The sequence below is a fragment of the Anguilla anguilla genome, chromosome 9 (genome assembly GCF_013347855.1).
Source record: "Anguilla anguilla isolate fAngAng1 chromosome 9, fAngAng1.pri, whole genome shotgun sequence".
NCBI classification, from domain to species: Eukaryota; Metazoa; Chordata; class Actinopteri; order Anguilliformes; family Anguillidae; genus Anguilla; species Anguilla anguilla.
The window spans coordinates 46,707,039-46,719,559 of record NC_049209.1 but is presented as its reverse complement, the minus strand read 5'-3'; the positions used below and the strand labels follow the sequence as shown (position 1 = coordinate 46,719,559).

The following is a 12,521-nucleotide window of genomic DNA, read 5'->3' as shown; positions in this document are numbered from 1 at the left end:
AGAGTATCTGTGGTGCAGTGCAGCATCTACACAGACAGACTGATGTTAGTGCAGTTAGTTTCCTGACGGCGAAGACGCGCTGGCGCCCCCTGCTGTTGGTGACCGGTACTGGCCCCCGTGTCAGTCGGCGGGGACGGGCGCTAGGTCTCGTTCTGCCCCCCCCGCGCGCTGGCCGGTCTGTACCCGTGCCCCCCTCCTGACCCCGCCCTGTTTGGCCCCGCCCTCCAGGTGATGACGCACCTGCACGTGATCGAGGAGCGGATGAACCAGAGCCTGTCCCTGCTCTACAAAGTGCCCTACGTCGCCGAGGAGATCCAGGACGAGATCGGTGAGCGCCGCTTCGAAAAAAGCACAAAAAAAAAAACAAAAAAGAAACAAATTGCATCAGACCGCGGGACGGCCAAACCACATACGATCATAAAAGCCCTCCCCGCATTGGTCTGAAAACAGCCACGAGCACTTTCTCCATAATTGCAGCTGTGCATTTTCTCACGCAAATCTGATTGGTCCTTGAAGTGCATGCTTCCTATTTTAACTTTTAACACCGAACCCCCGAGGTAAAGCATTTTTCTGCTGCTACAAGTTTAGCTCTCGCGGTGTTGCCCATTATATATATATATATATATATATATATATATATATATATATATATATATGTGTGTGTGTGTGTGTGTGAATGTGACATCTGTTTCATAAACACTTAGCAAATCCACCCCAGATGCTTTGACTGACTGATGTCTCGGTGACTCAGTGGAAGGGTGCTGGGTCGTTTTCAGCTCTGTCTCTCCCGTAGGCCTTACCCAACGGACAGAACGAGCGTAGCGGATCTCTCTCTTCGTATCGAGGGAAAGCGGATAGGGGATAGGGTGGGCGGGTTTTTAGGAGTTGCGAGCGCCCGTCCTGCGCGAGCCCGTTAGCGTGAGCCCGTTAGCGCCGCCGTTAAGTTTAGCGGGGTGCGCCACCGAGCGAGCGGCTCCCGTAATTCCAGCGGAAGGTTCCGGCGTGGCCCCGGAGAGAACCCGCCCCCCCCCGCCAACCCCCCCCCCCCCGCCCCCCCACCCCCACCCCCACACCTCCGGCAGCGCCGCGTCCGCACGCTGAGCAATTATCGCGCTGAGACGTGGAAAATTACCGCGCTTCTCCAGCGCGGCGCTGGAACAATCAAAGCCGAGTGACTCACTCCTCTCTCTGCTCTAACTCTCTCCCTCCCTCCCTCCCTCCCTCCCTTCATCCCTTCTTCCCGAGCACCCTGCCCTGCAATTAACCGAATAAATCACCCCCATTCGCAGCATGGCCTTTTCCCCGAAACCCAGCTTGGTAAAGTCGTACGCCTCAGGAGCTGGAGCAGCGGACAGTGATCGAGGAAGGGGGGAGGGGGGGTTGAGGGTTTTATCTTTCGCCCCCATGGCGGGTAACAAAAGTAAACAGTACCGTGGCGGTTTTGGCGGTAACGAAAGACAGAGCGGGCGCGGTGACAGAACCGGGTCGCCGATCGACGTCCGTAGTTCGGGAAATGGGCGGATCCAGAGGAAGAGAGGGGCTCCTTAAAGACGAATCGGGGAGAGGGCGGGGCGGAACGGCAGGTTTTTTAGGGCGCGGGCGGGGGCGGGGGCGGGTGACGGTTGGCTTGCCGCGGCCTGTCCCGCCACGGTCTCCCGCTCGCCGCGTGTGCGCGCGCGTCTCCGCCCAAACCAGAGCACGCACTCCTCGCCCCCCCCCCCCCTCCTCCCCCAAACCCAGACGAGCTCCTGCAGGAGCAGAAGGCCGACATGGACCAGTTCCTGTCCTCCATCTCCGAGTCGTACCCGGACGTCACCGTGTCGTCGGAGGAGAGCGTGGAGGTGCCCTTCCCCGACAGAAAGCTGCACCGCCCCTTCCAGGTCACCTCGCTGGGGTCCCGCCAGGAGACAGAAGGTGAGTCAACCCCCCCACACCCCCCTTGAGTGGACACTGACCCCTAGGGGAGGGGGGAGGGCCCTGCAAAAGGCAGAACAGCTGGCTTTGACCAGAGCACATGTTCAAATACATAACAGATAGCCTTCCTTTTTTCCTAATCCGGACACTAATATCTAAACTGTGCCACACAGCCTCAGAAGCATCGACAGCAAGGGCTACACACGCTGCACTAGCGTCCCGTGGGTGCAGTGCCTGCCTTCCTGCAGTATTTAAAGCAGAAACGGCAGGAGAAGCACATGACTCCGCGCTGTGTATGAGTTAGCCTGGGAGTCCTAGAACACCCACCGGAGCGCTAATCCCGAGATGCTCGGCTCGATGACTAAAGCTCACACCCCATTGGACGTCACCAGCTGAATCATAACCAGTCATAACCGGCAAGGGAGTCGTGCTTTTGTCGAAACCCAGCAGGCACTCTTTCGTTTCGTCAGTCCTTTTGGCTTTTTAACCGAAGGAGGTTCAGAAGTGCCTCGTGCTGTTGTGCAATGGATACTGTGGCGTGTCTGTTGCTACAGTATGGTATTCGATCACACCCCTTATTGAACTGAATTATGTAACGTTGCAATTTTTCCAGCTTCGACAGTAGGGAGATGTCAGTTTTTTATTATTTTACTGTCAGTGTTAAAAATGTGAAGCTGATTATCTGGTGTATATGTAGTTTCTGTGGCAAAGGGGTGTTTCAATATCTGGTGTATATTATACAATCTGTGGTAGAGAGGTGTTTGTGTATGTGGTGGATATAATAGACTGTGTTGGAGAGGCGTTTTAGTATCTGGTGTGTAATAGACTCTAGTGGAGAGGTGTTTTGGTATCTAGTGTATATAATACACTCGGTGGTGGAGAGGTGTTTTAGTATCTGGTGTATATAATACACTCGGTGGTGGAGAGGTTTTTAGTATCTGGTGTATACAACACACTCTGTGGTGGAGAGGTATTTGTTAGCGCTAAAAACAGGAACCAACAGGCCTGAGTACCTGGTATATTTTTTTCTTTCATGTATGCAAATTGTTCTCTGTAAATAGAATAACTCCAACCTCAAATATGACATTAAAAATGAGCGGGTAACACAAGTATGTTTATTTACGGGTAGCGTTGCGTCACACCGAAAATGTTCAACAACAACCCAGCGAAGCAGAACCTGTTTTATAGGCTGGCAGGAGCGGATGTGCCAGGTGAACAGAAATGTGTTTGTGCGTGCGAGCACACAGACTCTTCCAGCTTCCTGAGCTACCTGCGCTGAGCGCATCACATTTTGCACAATGTACTTCACGCCGCACAGCGCTGTACCCAACGCATATAAACAGTATATCACCCGCTTCTACATCCGAGCGCGTGCAGTCGTTCCTCTCCGAAGCGGCTTTCTAACGCAGAAAGATTTCTACAGCAGCCTCCCCTCCGGGGAATTGCCACTGCAGTCCTTTCCGAACATGAGGGCGGAGAGCGTCTTAAATTTCCTCAGACTTTTTGGGCACAGCAGGGAACCCAAAACAATAAATTTGAAAGAAAAAAAAAACATGATAAATAAATGATTAAACAAATAAATAAATAATCTTTCTGCCGGGTACCACGTGTGCTTATTTGCGCGTAGAGAGAGTCATCTTTGAAAAATGTACCACGCCGTGACAAAACCTGCACATGGCCACAGTGAGCATTGCTTGCCTTCAGATTTAATGAGGGAAGTGGCAAGGTGAGGAAATAGCTAGCTTCGCGCACGCTGTCTCTTAAGAGAACTCCTCCGATTTGAATGCTGCAGGTTTGCCAGTTTTTTTTTTTTGGTCCAACGGACCTTCATCAGAGCTCCATTTAACTCCCAAACCTGTCATTTGATTATTCAAACGATATTGCTAAGTAACCGACCCGTCTCCCAGGGGGGCCTTCGTGCCAGTTTCCCGTCCAATCGGATGGCTTTATTTTTACCTTTCATACTTTTTTTATTCTGTCTGCTCGCTTGTTTTCTCCTTCTCTCTTTTTCTCTCTCTTCTTTCCTTCCTTCCCTCCATTTACGTTCTTTCGCTCTGTCCCCCCCCTCCCTCCCCCCCGCCCCCCCCCCCCCCCCCCCCCGGCGGCTAGGCGTTCTGCCCGACTCCCTGCGCTCCGTCAAAAAAGGTTGGTGTTCCTGCTTTTTTTCTCGCCCTCCTCCTCTTCCTCCACACGTCTCCCCCTCGCCCTCTCCCCTCTCTCTCTCATGTATTTTTTCATCACGTTTTATTTCGCCCGACCCTTCATTTTTTTGTTCGCCCGTCCTTCGTTCTCCCAGTCCCCCCCCCCCCCCCCCCCCGCCCCATGCTTCACAGTCCCATGTTGGCTTCAGTCACCAGGCCTGTTTATTAGCCCTGTCCGAGCCTCTGTAAGAGGTCTGTATAGAACAGTGGGCTTGGCGTCACTCTCCCATCCATCGCGCCCCCTGGCTGTCCCCGCTGACCCCTCGCACGTCATACGCCAGGTTTGCAGGCGGAGAGACGGCCACTGCGGCTGCGCTAGTGTCTGCGTGTCCAACCCGGACCGGCAGGTCGGTTCAGTTTAATCCAGGTTTCAACTGAGATCTGAACCGTCTGTTTGATACGAGTTCCTGCTTAATGCCGGACAATTGTCTCCATCCTGCCTGCTGCGCCCTAAACATGACTTACTGTAACTAGGGCTGTGTGTGTGTGTGTGTGTGTGTGTGTGCACGTGTTTGTGTGTATGTGTGTGCATTTGTATGTTTGTGTGTCGGAGTGTGTGTATTTAGTGTGTGTGTGTGTGTGTGTATTTGTTTAAGCAGGCAAGGCATGTCTGTGTGCGTTTATGGGTGTGAGTGGGTGTGTGTGTGTTTATGCGTGTGTGCACGCATGCATGCGTGTGTGTGTTTACGCGAGTGTGTGCGCATGCGTGTGCCTGTTTATGTCAATATGTCCGTGTGGGGATGTGTGTGCGCATGCGTGCGTGTGTGCGTTTATGCGAGTGTGTGGATGTGTGTTCGCGTGTGTGCGGGTGCATGTCCATGCGAGTGTGTGGATGTGTGTGCGCGTGCGTGTGCGTGCGTGCACGTGTTTATTTCAGTGTGTGGATGTGTGGATGTGTGTGTGGATGTGTGTGCGTGCGTGCACGTGTTTATGTGAGTGTGTGGATGTGTATGTGTGAGTGCGTGTGTGTGTGGGGGCGCGTGTGTGTGTGAGTGTGTGGATGTGTGTGTGGGCGGGCGCGTGTGTGTGTGAGTGTGTGGATGTGTGTGTGGGCGGGCGCGTGTGTGTGTGAGTGTGTGGATGTGTGTGTGTGCGGGCGCGTGTGTGTGTGAGTGTGTGGATGTGTGTGTGGGCGGGCGCGTGTGTGTGTGAGTGTGTGGATGTGTATGTGTGCGGGCGCGTGTTTATGTGAGTGCGTGGATGTGTATGTGTGCGGGCGTGTGTGTGTGAGTATGTGGATGTGTGTGTGTGCGGGCGCGTGTGTGTGTGAGTGTGTGGATGTGTATGTGTGCGGGCGCGTGTTTATGTGAGTGCGTGGATGTGTATGTGTGCGGGCGTGTGTGTGTGAGTATGTGTGGAGTCTCGTGTCCCTCTGATCAGAGCCGAGTCTGCAGCAGTCCCAGCAGCCGGTTGCGTAACCGCGGGCAACGGCTCACTGGTAGCGCTCGCTGAAAGGAGTGAGCGTGACATCACTGTGAGGCGGGAGGTTCGAGGGCAGCATTGTCCCCCATCACCAACCGTCACCTGTCTGTTCCCATCCTGCTCTGTCACCCCCCCCTGCTCCCCCAAAAAAGTACTGCTCCATACTGCCCCTTCTGTCTGTTTCTGTTAAACGCCTGTGCTCAACTTTGACACAAAGACACAGCCATACTCTACATTTCAGCTTCCATTGTTTTTGTTCACATGAAGTACATTTTTGCACAAACGAGTTTGTTCATTGATGCTGTTAACGGTGATGTCTGGTGTCATTTTCCAACATATCTGATACTCGTATTTAAACTATTTAAAAAGTGTGCATTTGCCTGGTCTGACAATACTTGTAATAACAAAAAAAAAGGCTATGGAAATACTTTGAATATTATTGCAGTCAAATAGAGTCATGCAGGGCTGCCCAACCCTGTTCCTGGAGATCTGCCATCCTGTAGACTTTCATTTCAACTCTAATTTGGCACACCTGATTCTACTAATTCTCAGCTTGGTGAGATCTCTGGCTGTTGAATGAGGTGTGGCTTTGTTAGAGTTGGAGTGAAAACAAACCTGCAGGACGGTAGGTCTGCACAAGCAGGACTGGGCAGCTCTGGAACAGAGGATGACTGTACTGAGCTGTCTCTGCTTGCTGTATATCATGTGAGCAGAGACAAACACAGTAGACGACGTGGAACTTCATTCAGAAACTGATGGTGGGCGGAGCTTCATTCAGAAGCTGGTGGTGGGCGGAGCCGGATTGGGGCTCCGCCCTGCCACTCATCCCGCCAGGCCCCGCCCTCTCTCCAGGGCCCAACTGACGCCTCTCCTTCCGCAGGGTCCGGGCTGGACGGTTTGATTGGCGCCGAGGAGAGAGTGATCAACAGCAAGGCCAAGATCAACAACGCGGTAAGATCAGAGCCCCGCCCCCAGGGGGCGTCTCTGAGCAACAAGATCTCTACTCCGGTGGGGTGGGGGTACAGGGGGTCACCATGCCAACAGAGGAAGCATCCCAAGGCTTCCAGGTCCCTCAAAATAACTCCATTTGTCCAAAGCAATCACAAAGCGTCTTGCAGTAGGGGAGCACTTATCGACAGCACGAGGCTGTCTTCTCAAATTACAGGCTTCAGACTACCCCCTCCTTCCTCCGTCAGTAATCTCTGGAGCTCTGCAGTAAGTTCCCCCCCCCCCCGCCCATATCGTCTGTTCAACTCGAACCCCCCGACGTCGCTGTTTGTGTCGTCCCCACTGAGCGCAGAGAGGCTGCCTCCCCCAGCAGTGCCTCTGCGGCTCGCAGTAACGACCCGAGCTCAGGCTGAATATGTGGAGTGTGCTGCCAGTCCTGCATGTCCGAGCATTTTGCACAGGAATGCGATCGCGCACGCTATGTGGTTTTTCCGGTGGTTGTTCGTTTGTTTTCATTTGCATGAAAAGTCATCTTTTCTTTTACACACGCACAGGGCCCGAGGGTAGAAGTGCCATTTGTTAAAAGTGTAAATTGCGCAATGTTAAATTTCATAGCTCCGCAGAAAGCAGAAGTCACCCAACTTGTCCACCGGTTTGTTTTCGCCCTCTCTCGAAAAGGCTCGAGCTCTTTGGCAGTTCTATCCCTGGACTACATTTAGAGTTTAATTTTAAACATCGCAGGATGAGATCGCTGACTGTTCTCCGTGGGATTAGTTCCCCCGTTTGTCCTCGCGGGCCTTTGTTAAACTGTGTGCCGGGATGTTGTGGTGAGTCTGTTTCCTCGTGGGCCCAAAGGGCTTCCAGCGCCGTGCAGAACCTAAATCTGTTTGTCGATACTAGAGCTTAAGTAATCATGGAGAGGAACAAAGAACCGCCAGAAGAGTGGAGTAGCTGTCTGCAAATGTCCATTTATATATCCTTCCTGTCCCCCTAAGTACACACACACACACACGTGCACACACACACGCACAGACACACACACACACACACCACATACAAACATACACACACACGCACAGACACACAAACACACACACACACGTGCACACACACAAGCACAGACACACACCATGCACAGACACACAAACACACACACACACACAGACGCAAACTCACACACACACACCCACACACACACACACACACACACATACACACACATGCTCACACACACACACACACACACACACGCACCATGCAGAGAGCGTAACCCGGGCCCCCCTGTCTTTGTTGACAGGTGATTGATGAGTCTCTGGATGTTAAAGAGGTGATTTACAGTGCAGACAGAGTCAGCCGTGTGCATGATGATGATGATGATGGTGAGCTGGTGAGTACAGCGCCCCCTGTCAGAAGTCTGGGGAACTGTAGGCTAACAGACTGGCTGGGGGATGTAATTGGAGGGGGGGAGGGGCCAGGAGTGTAGTGGTGGGTGGGGTGGGGTGGGGTGTAGTATTTACTGAGGCTGGCCCCACTATTAAAACCCAACCCTTCCCCTGAGCAAAACTCAAACATCCGTCAACCCAGGGTGGAACCTACCATGCAAATCTTTGTTTTCCAAAGTCATGTGCTTAAGATCCGAGTTGTGTTTTCACAGCATGTGTGTCATGTAGCTACGCTAACATGCTAATGTCAGTGTATGCTGTGTGCAAGTATACACTTAGCAATGTGCTTGAATATCTTCACACCTCTGCCTTCAAGCTTCCTACATTTCGAAACGCTCAAAATGTTTGTTGGTGCCAGCTGTAAAAGCACCACTTACACTGAATGATGGTGAAGCAATTTAGATGGCATGCAATGACAGCCTACCGGCTATTTTAGCCCACTGGTGGAAAATATCTAAAATGTTATAACAACCTGTGCTTATAGTCTGATTTGGTACCATTTTCACTCCGAGAAACGCTTGGTTTCCTAAGCTTTTCATGGAGAAATGGTTGACACGACGTTCTAATGCGCAAAAGTATCGCTGAACGATGGCATGCGCGGCGATAGCGGACGTGTCCTGTGATTATGTGCGAAGCTGGAGTGCACGTGTGCGAGGTAGCGGCCCTCACGCATGTTTGCTCGTTTTCGTGCGTCTTCGCTTGTTCCTGTCTGTACATTTCTGTTGTATTTTGTGTCTGACTGTTCACACTCCTGTCCTGACCGAGAAAGCTGAATGCCTGAATCTGTGAACTCCTAACTTAACATTCCTCTTAACCCCCATTACCACATCGCTCTCTCTCTCTCTTGATCGACACTGTCCCTCTCTCTGTCTTCCTTCCTTTCTCCTTCCCTTTGAATCTGTGCAAGATGTGCAACTTCAAGAATGCTTGCCTGTGTCAATAGCCTGATTCCTAACAGCTCTCTTGTGAATGTGAATGCTGCATGTTGCTAAGAGACTGTGCCAAATCTGTATCGGTTTAGCATTGGCCTAGCAACCTTTCTCATAACAGTGATACCATAGATATTCAAGTGAGATCAGTACTATTCTGGAATAAGCCTGTGGCTTTATGCCCTCTATGACAGGATATACCGCTCTCCTCTTTCTCTACTTACTTCCTACCTTTCTCACTACCTATCCTGTGCTCTTATGCCCCTGTGTGTGTTTGCTGTCAGACACCTGGTGTCTCTCTCTGATTGGTTCCCTCTCATTTCTACCCCTCCCCTCCCCAGGAGTCCTTCCGGCCCTTAGAGGATGAGTTCAGCTTCGGAAGCAGCGCTCTGATTGGCCTGCTGGTGATCGCGGTGGCCATAGCGACGGTGATCGTTATCAGCCTGGTGCTGCTGAGGAAGAGGCAGTACGGCACTATCAGCCACGGCATCGTGGAGGTGGGTCCGGCCAATCAGGGGCCTTTAAACCCGGGATCTCAAACTCTACTGCTGGGGGCTTATGGTACCTGTAGTTTTTTGTGGCTTCCTTTTCAACCACCAGCCAATTTGGCCTATTGAAATGAGGTATGTGAACTCTGTAGCGAGTAAATGACTTCTAAAATGTAAAAGAAACTAAAGTTGCTGAAGGATGCTAAAAACCAGCAGATATTGTGATCTCCCAGGTCTGGAGTTTAAGATCCCGGCTTGCAACGGCTGTAAGAACCAGAGTAAGAACACGTGTACTGCGGTGCGCGTAACGCCTGTGAAATCAATAAGCGGTTAAAGGAAGCGTGACAACGTGCTCTGAAAAGCAAAGCGTTTTTTTTTTTTCCAGAGCTAGACCGCGCAATGAATTTGATGTACGGTGCCAGACAAAGAGGGGATTACCCATGATGCCTTGCTCCCCGAGCGCATTTTTTTCTTCTCTCTCATTGGCGTAACCGGCTGCGTGTCTCGCGTCTGCGACAGGTCGACCCCATGCTGAGCCCGGAGGAGCGGCACCTCAGCAAGATGCAGAACCACGGCTACGAGAACCCCACCTACAAGTACCTGGAGCAGATGCAGATCTAGGGGAGGGACGGCTGGAGCTTCGCGCCCGGGGGGAGAGGAGGGAGAGGAGGGAGAACACACTACTGACCGATAACACGACCGCTCACGCCGACGAATCATCTTCCCCCGCCTGAGAAACGCAAACGTTTTGGCTCGTTTAAAAAAAAAAAGTCTTCAAAAAAAAAAAAGAATCAATCCTTGAATAAATGCTACTACTTCTACTGTTGTACTGTAGGACTGTCTCTTCTCCTTTTTCTCTCGAAAGGGCAATCTAACGATAATAGTGTTTTTAAAAAAATAATTAAAATTTCACGTGGAACGTGTGATTCAATGGATTATACAACAGTGATTGTTTTCAGATCGAGGCAAATTACTTTAGTTCTTCAGTCAGGAGAATTCGGTTTGAAAACGCGAGGCAAACCAAGTGAAAGAATCATTTGGGACGATTACGTGTAATTAAATAACAGTCACATGACATGCAGCTTCTCTGTTCCATCTTAGACGTGTCCATGAAATGACGACCTATATTTTGAAAAGATGTTAATTTTCTTTTCTTTTTTTCCTTTTTAATAGATTGCTTGTATATGAAGGTTCTTTGTACTGATTTTAATGTATAGTAAAAAAACCAAAAAAAAAAGAGAAAAACAAAATGATTTTTTTTTCTGTTCTTTGCTACCATTAGCTACAAACTAAACATGTATCTAAAATGTAGGTGTTTTAGTCATAATTATTTTTTTGGTTCCCCCCCTTTTCAACGAATCCGATGACTGTGTTGCCGACTATCACTTTTGTCTCTCTCTCTCTGGATGCGGCAGTGGTTGAGGGGAGGGAACGGAAGATCGATGCCGTGTACGCGCACGCGCGCGTACGCATGGCATGTGTGCTGTTCTGGCCTCCAGCTCCATGACCCCCCTATCCCAAGCACAGGCAAACGAGATCCTCGCATTCGCTTTTTTTTTTTAAGCACCAACGCGCACCGCGGGGCTAACACTCCCTTCCCCGTTCCCCGCGGCGTCACGGCGACGGGTCCCGCGTGCAGTACCGCCTCGAGCGTTTCGCTTTTCCGCGTATGTTTGAGATTTGAATGGAATTTGTTAGTTAAATACACTGGCTGATCAGTCTCGGATGAAGGGTTCTATTGGCCCGGTAGTTACCGTTGATCTTACACAGTTGAAATACCCTCAAACTTGCAGTTCTGTAGTGGTGTATATCTGCGAGGGAGGGGGGAAAATAATGGTGCCGTTGTTTTGCCAAAGCCATTGTAAGCTGTGGGGTGAAAAAAAAAATCAATTTTATTAAAGCTGAAATCGTGCGAAAGTCTATGTATGTAATACACACGATGCAGGCCTTTTTTGTTCACCTAGTCTGGGTGTTGCCGTGCCGACAGTGAGGTCAAGTCAAAATGGCCGCTGGAAAAGCCACCCAAAGAAAAACCACAGGGAGCTGGGGGCCCGGTTAGACAAACAGGAGAGGGGTTTTCAGTACCGTGACCACAACATGACCAAAAAAGTGCGCTCCGGCTGATTTGATAGTGTGTTTATTGTTCCCCATACGATCTCATCCGCATGTTACTCTTAAAACCTCGTACCCGTGCTGTGGTCACAGTGCAAAAAAACGCGGCCCCAAGCCCACTGAACTGGTTTAAGCCGAAAGGAGAATTTGATAAAATGCTCCTTGTAAAAGATGAAAAGAGAGAGCTGAATCTGTTTTGTTTTCTCATAGTAATATCTTCGTATGCCTGTATAGTTGATGTTGCGACCATGGCTTTTATGGAGGACAACCTGTGGTGTGAATTGTTCTTACGATATGATATTATATATTTTTAAGTTTTTTTTTTTGTTTTCTTTTATTTTATTATTTTTTTCTACATTTCTTTTCTCTTAATGTGATGGTAACTCCTATGTATGTGGCTGTCTCTCTATGCACCAATACGGCTTCAAATCTTGTAACAGCCTGCTTGATTGCAGGACAAGTAAGAATGAATTAAAATATAAATATAAATATATATATATATAAATCTAAACCTAAGCTACATGATGATGATGATGACAATGATGATAGTTATGTGGGGGAACACATCAATAAACTCACTACTACTTCCATTGACTGTCCTGCCTCGTATTTCACTGGGTGCATTTACACCTGCATTTACACGACGTCTGCTGTTGTGACGTGCATTTTGTGTGTCGTGTGTTGATGGCCTGAGTCACTCAAGATGAGTTTGAATAATTATTACTATCTGTAATTTACACGTATGCATGCCGATCGTGGTTCCTGATTCGTGGTCTTACCTCGTGTAAGATGCGTTGGGCGACTGACAGTAGGCCAAGAAAATAGTAGACAGGAGACAACTGCTAAGAAAATCAAAGGGTCATAGGGATTGATTGCTTGTATTTCCGATTAGTCACTATAATTTGGACTTTGCATAATGTTTGGGGATTCACATTTTCTAATTCAGGTTAATCTTCTGTCATTTACATTTGTTGGTTTTATATATTTTTGACATTCTGCTGTCCGTTTAGATAGGCCTACAGAGGTGAAGAAGTCTAACAAAACACAGATAACTTACTGAAGATG

At 49.7% G+C, this 12,521-nt stretch overlaps 1 protein-coding gene across 5 annotated transcripts in view; it reads left to right on the top strand.

Moving 5' to 3' along the window:
* LOC118235654 (amyloid-like protein 2) overlaps positions 1 to 12,046 on the top strand; it is a 53,794-nt gene extending 41,748 nt beyond the window's left edge. For 2 of the 5 annotated variants that reach the window (XM_035433221.1, XM_035433217.1), the window contains 7 exons: positions 229 to 328; positions 1,741 to 1,914; positions 4,024 to 4,059; positions 6,418 to 6,488; positions 7,783 to 7,872; positions 9,198 to 9,353; positions 9,864 to 12,046. In XM_035433221.1, coding sequence (XP_035289112.1) covers positions 229 to 328; positions 1,741 to 1,914; positions 4,024 to 4,059; positions 6,418 to 6,488; positions 7,783 to 7,872; positions 9,198 to 9,353; positions 9,864 to 9,965 — 729 coding nt within the window. In that variant the 3' untranslated portion in view covers positions 9,966 to 12,046. The remainder of the gene's footprint in view (positions 1 to 228; positions 329 to 1,740; positions 1,915 to 4,023; positions 4,060 to 6,417; positions 6,489 to 7,782; positions 7,873 to 9,197; positions 9,354 to 9,863) is intronic. The other 3 variants (XM_035433218.1, XM_035433219.1, XM_035433220.1) reach the window with 3 other exon arrangements.
* The last annotated feature ends 475 nt before the right edge of the window (positions 12,047 to 12,521 follow it).